Raw genomic sequence first — 17,032 nt, 5'->3', positions numbered from 1 at the left:
GCTACAATATATTCTTGTTTTTTCTAATTTCATTTTATAGACGTTAAATTGAAGCAGTTTTATTGAATACATGTATGTATACTGGTCTAAAAATACATATTTAACAAATATTAAATTTTTTATTTTATGTCATAGGATTTGAAAAGTATAAAACTTTCCTATATAAAATTTTAGAAACTTTTAATCAATTTAAAAAATTGCAATTAAAAAACAATTGTTATTTTACAATTAAATTAATAATTATATTTTCATATGACAATATACATACTGGTGTAGAAATTTTAAATTTTAAACTCAGAATATTTATAAATAATATTTTTACAGGTTTTTCCTGAGATTATTGAAATTGGGAGTGAGAACTATATTTTTATTTCTTTTTTATAATTTTAATTTATATATCAATTTAACAAGAATGACTATTATCAATATATTTTATTGGTTGAATGTGAACTTCATTTTACGTGACTGCATATTTTCACATTAACACTACTATTATTATTTCTTGTGTAATTTTATATATATATATAATTAATATCTTTATATATATTATATTAAATATATCTACGTTTATGATTTTCAAATAGTATTTACAATCTATATAAGTATAATATTTGCCTTTATTTTCACACTGACATTTAATGGCACACAAATTATAAAAAATGTAAACACATTATAATATCCAAATTCTTACTAAAACTATAGAAAAAATATATATACTTGTTTATATGTAGCCAAATTTTAGTTAAAAGAATACTTATTTTAATTTAATATTTTAAATTATACTCGGACATAAATATTTTTGAAAAAAAACGAAGATATACAAATATAAATACTTTAAAAAACAATAATTATTTTTTATGTAATTATACAATTTTTATATTTATTATAACGTTAGATAGCCTATATTGATAAAGATATATCAGTACTTTTGGAATTTCATGTACTTGTAACTATTATGTATTAAATGCAAAAGAAATTATCATATTCTAACAAGATAAAACTGAATCTTTTTGTATCTAAAAACATTTGTTTTGTGTTAACTATAAATATATAATAAAGAAAAATGCTACTGCATGATTTTTATACAAGTTAAAGAGATTGTATAACTTTGTCTAGAATATTATATTTTATATCGTTACTTATATTATATGAAATATAATACCAATAGAAATAATAAGACACTACCATATGCATCATTATCAACATTTTTAACTTTGGAGGCACGTCAATTCAATTGTTAACATATATTTAAATATAGTTCGTTTTAGATTATTTTAATAATTGATAAATGCAATGTTGCACATATATGAATAATCGTGCTTTTGTCTAATTCTTTTTAATCACATATAATTAAATCTTCTTAGTTATTTAATAGTTGTAATTAATAACTCAAAAAAAATGAGTTACATACTTTTAATTCATTAAACCAATTTAGATACCATTATTAGAATATAAAATACTATGAATAAACACAAAGACATTATGTTCAATAAATCTTCGTAGGATTTTAAAAATTATTCGTTGAAAAACCATTATATAGATTCATCATATGTACTGTTTCCAGAGAGAGCCATTTTTGATAAACTAGAAAGACTTCGACGTGGGCTACTACCAACTAAAAAACTACTGCTAGACTCTGAGAAAATTTTCCGGAAACTGGAAAGTAGACATTGTTATTAAAAATTAGAATTCTTAAGTTTTTCATGTATGAGTTACTTACAATTTACGAATCCCAGATTCAGATGTCTTTTTCCATGGTGCATCATCTGGTTCATAGGGAAGAGGGCCTTGAACAGGAGCATCTTTATCATCCTCAACCCTATAATAATATCAAAGACAATATAATTTCTTAAATATTGTAATATTAAATTGTACTGAAAAAATCTTATTATAATTTACGGAGCAAGGCAAATTATTATTGTATATATGTGAAACGTACGTTTCAGGCTTTGGTCGATATAATTCTAGTTCATCTTCTAAATCTGATACTCTAGCTTTCAATTCATTTCGTTCATGTAAAATTTCTTTCAACTCGGCGGTAGTAAACCTTGGTCTGTCAGGATCATCCAGATCATATATAGCCTTATTTGTTAAATCTGGGCAACCCTGTAATTTACTTAGGTCTTCATTTTCTTTTTTTGCTAAACCAAGGCGGGCACGAAGATTTATCAATTCACGATTTTGATCTTGCAATTGGGCTAAGAAGTCTGCTCGTTCCTCTACTAAACCACGTGCTTGCATTTGGGCCTGACGCTGTTTCCGCTTTAATTCTCGACCGACAACTCCGAGTTTTTCAACCTGTGCTGTCAACTGTATAAAACGGAACAATAATTTACAATAAAATATATATTATTAGTATCTAAAAAAAAAGCAGAACAGATAATTAAGGAAATTATAAAGTATCAAACATATTACATTTACAAAAGCATTACTTAATCACAATTTATATTAGTCACAAATTACATACGAACATAAGTACCAATTTACATTTTCTATTTCTGTATTTTTTTGCAGCAGCTCTTTGTCTCTTCCTCGAATTTGATCTCTTTGTTTGTCTATCATAGATCTTAAGTGCTGCAATACTGCAATATCAACTTCTTGACTAGCTGTAAAAGCTGGAAATATATTCATGTAACTAATAAGACATATATACAATAGAACATTTATAGCATCGTGTTAGTAGGAATAAGGTTGTTAGTACTTTGTTTACTGCTGTACTGACTATCACTACGTGATTCTTGCAGAGCCTCTGATAATCGTCGATTTTCTTCTTGTAACCTTGTAACCATTTCTACTAGGTCACGAGATTCTTGACGCCAATGTTCTTCGATTTGTTCCAGTTCCTATATAATAAATAAATGTTTCTGAATAAATAAGAAAACGAGCAAGTTCTAAATATTCATCTATCAAATACCTATGCATATGCATCTGTATATATGTGGAATTTATGAATTTTTTAAAATAAAATACCTTTTCAAATCTTTGCCTATCTTCAGCTTTTTCAATTTTATCACTTTCTAGTTGTGAAATCTTTGCTTGTAATTCTTGAACTGTAGTATTTTCACGTTCATTTTTGGTTGCAAGATTTTCCAGTAATTCTAATGCATGTATTACTTTTGGCATAAGATTGGTCACAGAGTCTACTCCATATGAATCTATGAGTTTTTCACATTCTTTTCCTATTTCCGATGCAATATCATAAACATCTACAACGGATATGTCGGATACTACAGCATATTCCTCCATATTATGGGTTGTATAATTTCCCAAACAAAAAGGCATGAATACTTTTTATATCAAAGTATATTATATGTGAAGCTGCTGAAATATACAATAATATATTCTAACAGAAATTATGTCAATTACTAACTAATATTAGTTTTAATATATTAATACAATGATTAATTAATTTCAATATTACAATTATTTGTAAAAATTTCAATACCTCGAAATGTGTTACGATCAATTAGTGAAATTAAAAAAGATACAATGGAACGTAACAAAATATTAATATTAATATTAATTTAATATTATCATAATTTGCGTTCAATATAACACACTTTTATATTAATTTAGGCCTGGCGTTAAGAAATTTAAATAATATTCGTTATACAAAAATATAAACGATTAGAATATATACATCGATAACAATTAATGTGTCTGAAAGTACGAGATCATGTCGATTAAGCACAGTTGCAATCAGATTCTATTTAGCGCTATATGGCAGTACTGCAGAGGTTCCACTTTTAATATACGTACATGTACATATAGACGATTTTCATCACAAGCACCGTATGTATCTTTTCGAAGTAATAAATTGAAATAGAAGAAAAAATTAAAGAAGTTTGAAATCGACAATCTAGTGATTCTGGATTAAGCCTAGTCTTCTTTTTGGTACAGCGATTTTCGCAAACTGTATCTATCGGCGAGTGTTAATCAAAGCGATACAATGATTGGACATTTCCAATCGAACGCAACAGAATCGCTCAGTAGTTAAACATTTTCATAATAATATTTTCCCGAGAAACTATAACTCAAAAGTATTTACTTATATGTATTTTTGTATTATATTCAATGTAAAGCAAAATATCGATTAATTCCTTACCTTACATGTAAACTACATTGTTAATTTTGGATGCTCTGTTCTAAAAAAATAGTAGGATACTTGTATACATAACTATGTCAACAACAACAATATATATATATGTATATATGTTGAAATTTATAAGAATTTAAAAATTGTTTATAAAGAATTCCATATAAAATATTGAATGAATTGATTTTTATTACTCATCTTATTCTTCTTGCGATCTAATAATGATTAAGTATTTAAAAGATAGTTAAAACACAAAGTCATTTTTATTTACACTAAATACATGTATGTATGACAATTCATTTATTATTTAAAATAATAAAGTTAATTTTAAAATGTATTTATTCTTATATTATGTACTTTTAATGAGAGCATTTTATCATTATTGAATAAATATTAGTAATAGATAATAATAGTAACAATAATTAAAAACGAAAATTCTTGTTTTTATAGATTATTCAAAGATCTATTATTTCATATCCATTTTATCTTTTCAACGTTTTAAAAATATACGTATGTACGTATGTATATGAGAAGTCTGTTTCATAGAAATTGTACTATATATTTATATATGTATATTTAATCTTTTGGTATCAGTTTTTATTAAAACATTTTCTATGTAATACAATAATATATATATATTTTATTTTATATTACAATTTCAGTGTACAGTCGTTGTGTAATAAAGATATTAAATTTTCAAAATTTGAACATATGTATATTAAGTTTTGTATAGCATATAAATTCTGACATTAGTAATATCTATCTTACTAAGCAAAAATCAATATATAACAAATGAAAGTTTTCTTGGTGACCACTATAAACTTGTAAATTATACAATTTATTATAACAAATTGTTTGTAACAACATATAACATCTTCAGTTAAGTCAGAGATGCAAAAATATAAATTCAAATTGATTTTATCTATTTATAAAATAACTATAAAATATAGTTAAATTATTGTCATAATTTTTTTTATTAATATACTTTTAATATTAGCAACATAATTAAAAATGCAAAGATAAAGAATATTATAAACTTAAATATTTAAAATTATGCTATTGAAGTTATATATGCAATTCTGAATTATGAAAATTCTTGAATGATTATTATAAACTACTTTATTACGTAAATTTATTAACAAATTTAAACATAACAATGAACTAAATGATAAAATATTAAAAATATTACATTATATTATTTGCAATATGTTGGCAAGCATATAACATTGTTCGAAAATACTGCATGTTTTCAATAAAGGTACATAAGGTATGCTAATAATGAAATTTGCATTTAAACATTTCTTATGTAAGAAATTGTTAAATTATTAATTTACTAATATTACAATGCTACAAATTCGATATTACTTGTCGTCATATAAAATAATATTATTCTACCATGCATTACATGCAAACATTTGAAGCACATTTGTTTGAACTGTTAATAATTCTTTATTAAATTAATATTCATTTAAATATTTGAAACAAAAATAAAACTAGAATACTTTAATAAAGTTCCAATAATCTAGTTTAATATCACATTGCAGTAAATATTTTATACTAAATATGAATTTTAAAATAATCAAAAAACATGTTAATTTTTAGTAATGAATAAAATACACATATAATAATATTTTAATCAGTGATCATGTTGCAATTTCATTGTCATTTAACTGTTTCTTAACTACCATAATTTTTTAATAATTGCACTCATATATTAATACTAATTTTAATGCTTGTTAACAAAAATTGAGCTGGAATAATTTTTGTATTTTAATAATTGAATTTTGATATGCTATTTATATGTAAGCAAATATTTTATAGTCATGCAGTAATATCGCATTATTGCCAAGTATCAATAGTTCTTCAGTTATTAACATACATATTGTACTAATGTTTCACTTTAAATATTGCAAAAAATTTGATATTTGTATATTTTAATTAATACAAAACTACATAATAAAATACTTTTTACTTTATATTTAACATTACGTTAGTGAAGTTAAAATATAGGATAAAATTATTACAAGATAGATGAATTGTTAATTTCAGTTAGTGTTCAATTTACGCACAGTTTCATCTAGCAATATTTAAAAATTCATAATTTAAAATATATAAATTTCTATGTATATAATATTTTGTGCTACTAAACTTTCAAATCATATTTGTGGATATATATTACTCAGTAATTATGATTTTATAACTATATATTAAGTTAAGTACAATAAAAACAGGCTATGTAATTATTACGTGTTGTTAGTCAATGTAAAATTCATAAGTATGCAAATATATTTTCCTTGTTGTTAAAATAAATTTGTCATAACAGTAATTTGATTGTTAAATTTTAAATACATTTGGAACAATTTCCAAAGTGTTGATTATATTATGTAGCGTATTAAAATAATAACTTGGCACTTTCCTTTGTTTATGTAAATATTTTTAACTATTTATGATCTTGGATTAATATACATATATTTAAATATAATTTCAAATAAATTGATTCGGTTTGTAGCATATGCAATAAAAAGTTATTAAATAGTTTAATAATGTAATATGTGTATATTGTATAGGAAATTGCTCTAAATGTCAGTCTTTATAATAAGATTCGGCCGATTTTGTTTAAATATTAATAATTAATATTCACGAAGGGCCTATTTTGAATAAAACTTTCTATATATTTTCTCTTAACACAATTTTCATATAACTAGTGATTAAAACGGATAACTTCAACAAAAATGTATAAATCTATAACTTTTTAAGCTAATCCCTAATTTGCCTATCTACATTTATAAAATGAAAAAGATACTATTATTTTCATATTTATAGCAATATTCTGTATAATATTTTTACATTCTCTTCAATAACTTTACATAAACATTTTAAATTCTATAATATGATGTATTATGTATAAGTCTAGCAGTGTGTGTATATGTATATCACATATTACTTTATTAAAACCCTGTAAGAAGGAAAGAATATTTTCAATAGTTACTATATTATTAACTGAATTTTAATTTGTGTGTTCAGTCGTCTTACATATTAAACTTTAAACTCCAGATTATTTGTAAGAGATATAATGGCATGTTCTTGTGTAATCGCAGCTAACTCTTTTAGCCACTCGTCTAATACAACTGCGCATAACACCACATTTTGTACTGGACTTACTTCATTTGGAGATTCCCAGGACGTTTTTGTATAATACCTAATCGATGAAAAATTTTATAGTATTATTATAATCTTTATAAAAGAAAGTTTGTATAATATTAGTTAAATTTGTAACATATCTTTTTAACAATTTTAACTAGTGAATCTATCAATGATATGATAATAAAATATTTACCGATATCCAGAACCATGTCCAATAGCTTCTAATTGATTTTCAGATATACCAGTTGATTGATTAACAGTATTGTTTAAACTACTTGGACCAGAACTGCCACTTGATCTTCTAAGCATTTGTGTAAAAGATGATGTTAAACTCCATCTCTTATTTTCACCTAAAACGTAATTTGTTTGAATATAATAGAGAAATAATATTTATATATTATTTATATTTGTAAGCAATTATTATACCTACATCGTTTGAACACTTCCAGGAGTGCATGGCAATTATAGGCAATAATATAATATTTATGTATACTTATATATTGCATCAATAAAATATATTAATGAAGTATAAATAATATTTGAATAATCAGAAAAATTATACCTCTTGAAAATGGTTCCCCACTCAAAGAATTTCTTTTAGTGGATACAGAATGAGCAGCAGCTTCTAATGCATTTTTTCTTGCATTTACTAATTTATCCTCGCGGTTAATTAAAAAGAGTCGTGCTTGTTCGACCAATATATCTATACTATTGTGTTGTGAAAGAAATTGATCTATTTTATGTTTTAAAGATGCAAGTACCTGATGAAAGATGAAGTTTTTTTTATAATCTTATACACTATTTGTGAATATGTACATAATAAAAATATGTATATAATTACAAACCTGAAAAAGTGATCTAATACTAGGTTGAAATACTAGAGAATGATTTAAGAGAAATGATTGTAACAAAGGCTGTGGATATATTGCTAATCTGCTGATAAGACCAGTTAGATGTAAATTAACATATAAATTATTACTTGTCATACATTCGAGTTTTCGTAAAAGAACATCCAAAAATATACCGACATTCGGTTGTCCATTAAATACATCTTGACGGTAATTTTCTTTACTTTGTTTATTCGCTGTTAATTCTTCTGGTGCAATTGAACTTGATTCTATGATGCTATGAAGAGATAATATACCTTGTTCTTTGTTTGATTCAATTTCTATTTCGTCGTGTTCGCTTATTCGATCTTCGCTAGGCTCATTATCTGGAGTTGACTGCGATGAACCTTTAAATGCGAAGCTTTCATAGCCGCTACTTTCCCCTAACGATAAAAGTGAATTCATGGTGGTGTTTGAATCGTCATTACTGCTATCAAATTCCTTTTTATCTATTAATGACATTTCTTTAACAGAATCTGATATTCCAATATCTTCGTTTAACAATTCAGCAATATCTGCATCTAATTTTGCTTGTTCTTCTAATGATAACTCTATACCTGTTGCCACAAGGGATTCTATTTTTAACTCTTTCTCTATTGTATTTAAATCCTTCCCATCTAGCAAAGATATGTTAACTAGCATGTTATCTATTGATGAGGTTTCAATAATTTCATTAAAAACCGTTGGTTGCTTTGCTATCTCTAATGATAAAGCTTTATTTGTTTCAGTTTTCTTCTGAGATTGATCTAATAATGTATTGTCATCTATTAAAGTAGTCGCACTGCTTGTAGTACTATCTTTTGGTAATTCTCCATTGTATTGATATGACCAAGTAGAACAAGCAATTCGGCAAGCTCTTATTTTTTGTCGAGCGTCACATAAATAAGCATGATAATTTCCATAAAGGCTGTCTGATAATCTGACGCCATAATTTATAGATGCTGGCAATGACTTCAAAGATTCAGATGTAGCATTTGAATATTTTTCATATGTTGTATTGTTAGGTAAAGAATTGAATTGAGAATTTATAGATGCAAATGGCGAGCAACAACTTGGTGTCAAAGACAAAAACTTTTCAGCTGCACGTCCAAAAGGATCTATATCTCTTAATCTTCTACGTTGGGAAAGCATTACATGAGAACAAGGACTTAATGCACCCAGACATAATTCTAGCATAATGTCTTCACAATTTAAATTAACCAAAGTTTCAAATAGTCCCAATGTTACTATACATAACTAAAACAAGGAATTGAAAAATTTTTATGATTTTTTATTACTTATTATACTTACTAAAAGTTATTAACATTGTCATCTTTTGTAATATGTAATAAAAATAAAATATATACCCGTGACCTAGAAGATATCCTTTGAATAAGGCTATCCAGTATTCTGCATTCATCATAATTATCTTCGAGTAAAAATCTAACAAACGAACGTAAGAGACCAGGTTCAGTTACAGAACGAAGAAATAAATCAAAATAAGCTGTGGCTGCAACTAATTCATCCACTGTTGTCTGTAATATTAGAAAATTACTTACCTATAATTTTGCATATATATATATATATATATATATACTTTATCATAATTTAACTAAAAATTAAATAATAATTTTAAACAATTAACGATTAATAATTTTTAAGAACTTTTTAAAATGTGTGTGTCATTAAGAATTTATAATTCATGAATAAGCAATTATTAATAAAACTGCTACAATTCTATTTGATATGTCTAGATTTTAATATTCAAATTTTATTTTGTGGTAAAAGAAGGATATTAGCATTTATAGATAAACATTATCTAAAACACACAAAAACTTCAAAAATAGTTAAACAAACTCACACTAATATTAATTTAAAATAGTTTCAAACTACATATTTTTATTAGGAAAACAAATAAAGCATAAAGCATAAAACATGAAACAAAGACAGAAAACAAAAGCATAAAAAGCATAATATATTTAAATTTGAGAAATTTAATCACTGTAATTTGGAAAATTTATGTATAAAAAATATAAATTTTATGAATAAGATATATTTCAAGTATTTTATGTAAAGTCATTAAATATAAGGTTTTAGGTATACTTTATAATATAATTCATATGGTTTATAAGTCGTTTATAAAAGCTTTATATATTAAATGTTTATTGTAACTATTTGTAAGTATAGAATGTCAGTAAAAGCTTAAGCCTGCACTAATATTATATTATTATTTATATAATAAAAATCACATAATATTAAGAAGGTATTAAAACTTTCTAGAAGTATTAAAACTAATATTAAGAAAATTGAACAAGTTTACTACACTAACTGCAGTGTTTTGTACTAACCCAATGTTCTTGTGCATCTAGCTGTTTTATGGTCAAACCAACAGAATCCTGAGCACCATAAACATGTCACCGGATAGCCACCAACAACCATATCATAACATAAATGATTCGAACTTTATATTAGCATTATTATTAATACTTAATTAGTATTAGGTATTAATATTTACATTTACCATCACCACATTGACAATGTTATATGCATTTAATAACATATCTATATGTACCTATAAGAATCTATTAAACAGGAAATATTAATAAACTTTACGTACAATTCCAATTACCAATTATTATGCATTTAATGTTTTTAAATAACTAAGCAGGATATTAAAATAAGATGAAATAATTGAAATCATTATAAAATTGAGTAAAACCAGGAAAAAGTCATGTCATTAGCATATTTCAATATTTAAAAAAAATTAATTTATGAAAAAGAGAGAGGAAGTATTGTATATATGTATGTTTAATAATAACAATTTACTAACCATATTCTATTTTCAAATAAACAAGTTGCAAGTACCTTCTTTCACCACACATACATGTAAAGTAAGAAAGATATTGCAATGTATTATAAACAAAAAAGGTATGTAATAATTATCTATTATAATCATAAAATAAATACACATATTTAAATTTCTAATATAAGTTTATAAGCCATTTGCAGAATGATGCATTTCATCTAAATTAAAACGTAAGCAGATGTTTTCATTTTAAATAAATAATAAGATATATATGTGTGTATATTATATTCACCTGTAACAAAGCTGGTCCCATTACAGGTACCAAAAAGCCATGATATAAAAATTCAAGTAACTGTTTTTGTACCAAAGGATGTGCAACTTGTGCAACAGCATTACAAAAGTCTAAAGAATTCATTAAGTGCATCAATGCTGGTAAATCATTAACATCATCTGGTGTTAACCGATGCCAATCATCTGTTTCAATATCTAATTTCCTTGGTAACAATGAATATAGCCCGCTTAAACCTGTAGCTAATACCTAATTATTAAATAAATAAAAACTTCATTAGTACTTAGGTACATAACAATATAGCATATGAATACATAATAATTATAAATTATGTTTATGTGAAACTTGTCGCAATTAGTACTATCTCTTATTAGTCATTATTTTCTTTTTTTACATAAATTTAATTTATTACAAAGATTACATACAGGACATATATTAGAATGATCAGCAATGTAGACGCCAACTTCATCATTTTTTTTTGAGAGAGACATACAGAGTAACATGGAATCACGTGCTTGTTGTCCTACTCCACCTTCTCTGTGCACATATGGTATCAGTAATGTAAAAATAATAAATCTAGAAAAATTAACGTATATCATTAAATATACATTATGCAATATACGCATAATGTTGTGTAGAAATATGTTTGAAATATTCTACTAACTTGTTTTTTCCTATTGCTGTTGGATGAAAAAATAAGTCAAGTAATGCCATGTTTTGCATCAAAGCAACACATAATTGATTTAATAACACTACTAATTTTTCTTCTACTTCTAATGGCATAATATCATTTGCACAATCTTCAAGTAATCGTAACAATGGTCTGGCAACTGGTTCATGGGCGAGAAGAGTACCACTATGTGATACTAAAAGTTCATATAGTTTTAATTGTTCTAAACGAACAGCATTATTAAATCTGCAAAATTACATACGATACAACATACAATACATATATTATAACATACAATATTATTTGTATATTAAATAATGTGAAAACACAAATTTTTATCATTTTTAATCAAAGGACTTCTACCTTCCACTATGTTTATTCCAATCGTAAAGTTTAACAAGGAGGTTTTCACTTAATAAATGCTCCAAACAAGGAGAGTGTGTTGCTGTTGTAGATTGTCGATAGTTATTGTAAAAGTTAAAATCACGTAATTCTAAAACTAAAAGAGTTACCATCTGATCTACATGATTAACAACTCCAAGAACATCATCTTGATTACATATTCCTTTCGGCGGCTGTACAAATATAATAAAAAACTTAATTACAATCCTTTCTAATTTATTACCATAATATCAAAAAGCGGAAAATACTACAGTTACAAAAATCGTTTGAAAAACTTTCGAATCTTTACTTTTTTTTACTATAAATGCTATGCTTTAAAAATTGAACTTACAGATGTGCGTAAAATGATTTCGTACGCTTGTTGCCAATGTTTACAAAAACTGTCATAGCATGCTGACGGGTCAGCATCTTTTGGCGGAGAATCTCTTGAACGTTGCTTAGTGAAACTAGTTCTCAAGGGGCTACTTCGTAACCAGCTCATTTTTTCGGTCTATATTTTATTTACTTCCACGTTCATCAGAAACCTGATTTCACGCATCCTTTCTCTTCGAAATCTCTCATATTACTAACTGGCATAAAAATAAAGTATTCGTCTATCTTCCTCAGTTTCGACTAACCAAGTTTTTCTGTCAAAATTGTCCTACTTATTGAGATAATCGCACATCTACGCAGCAAGGACACAGTGATAATACAAACTGCATATTTATTGTGCGACTTGCGCATTACAAATACTTTGTTAACGCGTGTCAGCGTTATATTATGTCAAATATTTTGTATGTTTGATAACCAGCAACTAATCACTCCTGTATTATTATGTTAGCCCATTAAGAAATCGCCATATTTATTCAACTAAGGTTTAGAGATTAATTTTAACTTTTTTTCATTTTTCCTATTTTTCCACATTCATTTGAAGTACGTCCATGTTTATACTTCGCAATGCAATGCGTTTTGTCCAGTTTGCATTTTAGAACCATTTCGAAAATTTGTATTATATAAAAAGAAATCAGGAATCTTTATGTATCTCCCCAAGATAGTGATTTTCATTATAAAATCTTATAAAATATAATAAAAAATTTCTATTCGACTTATATATTATACAACGATTAAAATATAGATATTAATTAAAATAAAATGATGTACTTACATATTTAAGCTTTATTAAGTATAAAGAATTAAACCTCGAACATAGTAATATGACAGATGTGTGTAAATAAATATATGTAAATAAGGTATTGTTTAATTTAACCAAAGAAGATAGTATATTCATTTTACATTATGACAAAGAAATGCAATATATTAATATTCACAGTTTCTACTCTGTATTAGAATGATATATGGTCAATTTAATGTTATAGCTGTCACGAATTTTAAATGTTAATATGCATAGAATCTGGATATATTAAAAAATATGAAAACAATTAAAGTATGAAGTAAAATATGAAATTAATTTTATTAAAAAGAAACAAAAATTCTCGAAAATTTAAAAAACAATATGGTCACATAACTATATCACAATCACAATGAAAACCGTAGGCATTGTATATTTAAAAGATTAACAGTTTTATGACATAAAAAGCTTTAATTTTATTATCTCCGATATAAATGAATAAAACTGAAAAATAAACGAGATGTTAGAATTATTTTGTTTATTATTCTATAGTTAGCATGTTACTTAAATTTAACTGTTTTTGTACGTTAATTGTAACTTAACCTCTATCTTTTATTCTGTTTCAGTACTGAATAACTTTATGTCTGTCTTATTTGTAAGGAATATTGCTAAGTATATCGTCAGAAATGTCCAAATTTCTATTTAAATCAATTAGATTGTTTTTAATTAAGAATAATAGTAACGTAAATCAGTATGTTCAAAATTTTAGCAAAAGTTTTATGGATGATGCAGATGGGAAGGAAAAGAAAAGAAAGACTCAAAGGATTCCCAAAATTACACTTATACATACAGATAAATCTATTTCTGTTATTTCATTAGAGGACGCAGAAAAATTAGCTAAAAGGCGAAATCTTGAGTTAATACATGTATCAAATACATCTAAAAGTGGTAGAAGTGTTTATGAACTTGAAAATTCTTCAAAGATTGGCAAGATTACAAGCGATGTAGCAGAAACACATAAAAATGAACAGAAGATAAAGTCTGCTAAGCTATTTACTATAAAACAGAATATTATGGATTATGATTTAAATGTAAAAATTAATAATATTAACAGAACGTTAAAAAGAAATTATAAGGCTAAAATATTTTTTTCCCACCCTAAGGGGCTTCAAGTAAGGAAAATATTTATTTATTTATTTATGTATTCAAAATATTTGAATTATTAATAATAAGTTAAATTGTATTAATTTAAAAAATTAATTGGTATTTGGCTTTAGTACAATATCATTAATTTTATAGGAAGAGGTGATAGAAGAAGTGAAACAAAAGATACAGGGAATTATCTCAGGAACACAGAAGAGAAAAGATAGTACTATACTTGTATATACTCCTTTATTAAAAGATGAAAATATTTCTTCAAAGGAAGATGTTAATGATAAGTAATGTACTGAAAAAGTGGGAAAATTAATAAAATCCTTCATAATTTTATATGACAGTATATTCTAATAAATGATAAATTAAAAATTATTGTATCATATATGGATTTGTCTTGTAAAATTGTGTAACATAAATGAATATTATGTACATAGGACAAGTTAAAATATATAATATAGTAATTCTCAATTATGCAGTTCAAAGTATTGGACAACAAAATGGACAATAATTTTATGTATAGAATTAGAATATTTTACATTTTTAATACTAAAATGAGATTCAAAACTACTGATTTTCAAATCAAAGTGGTTTCTTACATATATATATTACACTATATATTATATATATAGTAAAACATACTGTAACAGTACTTAACTATTCAATAAAATAAAATATTATGCTTATAGTAAAATGTATTATTAACATCAATTATACTGCCTAAGAAACCAGAACTTTCTCGAATTTAGGATATTTATTAGGTGATCCTTTTAGATTATACAGAGAGTCTCATTTCAAATACGAATTCAGAAGAAGAAAGCGGGATTGTTTTGTCACTTTCAGTATTTTAAGAATACGAGTTTTTGCAAGAATTTGATTAAAAGTGATGAAAACTATATCGATATCTTATCTCACTTATATTAATATCATATCGATATAAAAGTTATTAAATTTAGTAGTTTTAAATGATTGGGTATTATCATTGAACTTTAGGAAGATATATACGGTATTTTGCCGCCAAACGGCTATTGCTTGCCTAACTCGTCGATATCGCAGCTATATGTAATCGTATCGGTACATAATATTGTCTGAGAAGTTCTTTATAATTTTGCTATTATATAGTGTCTAAGAATACATACATATATGAAAAAAATCGAACATTTTGCGTATAAAGAGTGAATTCATCGGATCAGTGCAAGCAAATGAGCAATGGCGCCATGGGGTGGAAAATCGTGTGTTTCGTCGCAACAAAAACTTGCACTTTTTAAAAGTTTGAGGGCGACATAGCAATTCTACTTCCGAATTCGTTTTAAAATAGAATAGTTTGATCATCTAGTGGATATGGCAGATCATAATTCAGTGTTGAACAATGTTATTAATATATTGATAACTATATTCATATTATATAGGAGAGAACAGTTTTGAATTTCATTTAATACTACATTATATACATGTCGGAGTGTCATCGGGTGTAAGGTTGGGGGCGGCCGAGGTATTTCCTCGGGAATTAGCCATGGATGCGGTACGACACGGGTGCGATTTATTGTGATAAGGTGGTTGTTACACTCAGCGCGGTTACTCACGACGATTAGGTACTCCCGACGCAAATGACGATGGCTCCAGATTTGTTGACGAATCCACGGCACACGGGATGGCAAGTATCAGTGTAATAATCGGGTCGGGTAACTTCTCGATAACTCGGTCCGCACTTCGTACAGCGACTCACTAACAAACGCTCTCTCCATCCTAATGAGACTGTCCTTATATATTCCTGTCCCCATTTCTGGGGTTAATCCTTGTTTTTAAGGAGAGTCATATAATCATTCCGTACCTCTGTCAGGTACGCGTCCCTCCCGTGCCCGTGGCTACGTCCAGTGACCCGTTAGGTCACCCTAAACCCGAACCCGTCGTCATAAAGTCCGGTTGGAACATTAAAAGTTATTTTCTTATTTTTATTGCTTAAACATACAAATCTTGATTATGGTATTGGGGGTGTTCCCAGCATTCCCGACGGCAATCCCGCTGTCCTTCCATCTCCGACATATATATAGTATCATTAGTATCATTATTGTCAGATATACATTGTAAGTGAATATAGTAACTTGACTGTGTCTTGTTTAATAATGACTTATTACTATCTAGCGATATGTGACATATATACTCTTATCCTTAAGATTAATTACAGTATGCTAAGATGAGAAAGAAAGGAAAAGATTACGATTAACAAATTGTGTAAAATCAATAAAAATTGACTAACTACTACGATTATTTGAAATATAAATATTATGTATTACATTTACTTTACTTGGAAATAATATTGGATTAAGCTTTTGAATAATAGCATATATGTAAAAATTATTATTACACTCCTCATTTATAAATATTTTCTCCATGTTGATAGTATTTGCTTAAACATATAATTTTAATAAACACTAATTGAAATTTTCGACCTTAAACTGAGATCTATATTTTCTTAAATATTATATGATAAATGCCACA

The 17,032-nt window shown here is 26.1% G+C and overlaps 3 protein-coding genes across 13 annotated transcripts; 1 reads left to right on the top strand and 2 right to left on the bottom strand.

Moving 5' to 3' along the window:
• Window positions 1-1,425: 1,425 nt before the first annotated feature.
• Window positions 1,426-4,129, bottom strand: LOC117210540 (RILP-like protein homolog). Of its 4 annotated transcripts, none has more exons than XM_033453665.1 (7): window positions 4,111-4,129; window positions 2,971-3,321; window positions 2,702-2,843; window positions 2,488-2,615; window positions 1,940-2,310; window positions 1,721-1,819; window positions 1,426-1,656 (listed from the first exon to the last, which is right to left on the bottom strand). In XM_033453665.1, the coding sequence occupies exons 2-7, from the start codon at window positions 3,280-3,282 to the stop codon at window positions 1,533-1,535; spliced, it is 1,176 nt and encodes a 391-aa protein (XP_033309556.1). In that variant the 5' UTR covers window positions 3,283-3,321; window positions 4,111-4,129; the 3' UTR covers window positions 1,426-1,532. The 4 variants fall into 4 exon arrangements, with proteins under 4 accessions (XP_033309556.1, XP_033309553.1, XP_033309557.1 ...); XM_033453662.1 differs by lacking the exon at window positions 4,111-4,129 and adding an exon at window positions 3,760-4,090; XM_033453666.1 differs by lacking the exon at window positions 4,111-4,129 and adding an exon at window positions 3,760-4,090 and having other exon boundaries at window positions 2,723-2,843.
• Window positions 4,130-5,972: 1,843 nt separating this feature from the next.
• LOC117210565 (UPF0518 protein AAEL005291-like) lies at window positions 5,973-12,996 on the bottom strand. Of its 5 annotated transcripts, XM_033453699.1 has the most exons (13): window positions 12,605-12,996; window positions 12,235-12,446; window positions 11,866-12,117; window positions 11,627-11,777; window positions 11,205-11,450; window positions 10,455-10,502; window positions 9,474-9,641; window positions 8,086-9,363; window positions 7,803-8,001; window positions 7,671-7,682; window positions 7,434-7,590; window positions 7,130-7,295; window positions 5,973-7,052 (listed from the first exon to the last, which is right to left on the bottom strand). In XM_033453699.1, exons 1-12 carry the CDS (start codon window positions 12,752-12,754, stop codon window positions 7,133-7,135), a joined length of 3,036 nt encoding a protein of 1,011 aa, XP_033309590.1. In that variant the 5' UTR covers window positions 12,755-12,996; the 3' UTR covers window positions 5,973-7,052; window positions 7,130-7,132. The 5 variants fall into 5 exon arrangements, with proteins under 5 accessions (XP_033309590.1, XP_033309589.1, XP_033309591.1 ...); XM_033453698.1 differs by lacking the exon at window positions 5,973-7,052 and having other exon boundaries at window positions 7,086-7,295; XM_033453700.1 differs by lacking the exons at window positions 5,973-7,052; window positions 7,671-7,682 and having other exon boundaries at window positions 7,086-7,295.
• A 59-nt stretch (window positions 12,997-13,055) lies between these two features.
• LOC117210570 lies at window positions 13,056-16,894 on the top strand. 4 transcript variants are annotated; one of them, XM_033453714.1, is made up of 3 exons: window positions 13,056-13,185; window positions 14,008-14,553; window positions 14,681-16,888. In XM_033453714.1, the coding sequence occupies exons 2-3, from the start codon at window positions 14,068-14,070 to the stop codon at window positions 14,822-14,824; spliced, it is 630 nt and encodes a 209-aa protein (XP_033309605.1). In that variant the 5' UTR covers window positions 13,056-13,185; window positions 14,008-14,067; the 3' UTR covers window positions 14,825-16,888. The 4 variants fall into 4 exon arrangements, with proteins under 4 accessions (XP_033309605.1, XP_033309606.1, XP_033309604.1 ...); XM_033453715.1 differs by lacking the exon at window positions 13,056-13,185 and adding an exon at window positions 13,376-13,502 and having other exon boundaries at window positions 14,681-16,894; XM_033453713.1 differs by lacking the exon at window positions 13,056-13,185 and adding an exon at window positions 13,525-13,802 and having other exon boundaries at window positions 14,681-16,894.
• Window positions 16,895-17,032: the final 138 nt, after the last annotated feature.

Source organism: Bombus bifarius, unplaced genomic scaffold (assembly GCF_011952205.1).
Source record: "Bombus bifarius isolate JDL3187 unplaced genomic scaffold, Bbif_JDL3187 scf7180000008206, whole genome shotgun sequence".
NCBI classification, from domain to species: domain Eukaryota; kingdom Metazoa; phylum Arthropoda; class Insecta; order Hymenoptera; family Apidae; genus Bombus; species Bombus bifarius.
Note: the sequence above shows the minus strand (reverse complement) of the source record. Positions and strands in the feature narration are given on the sequence as shown.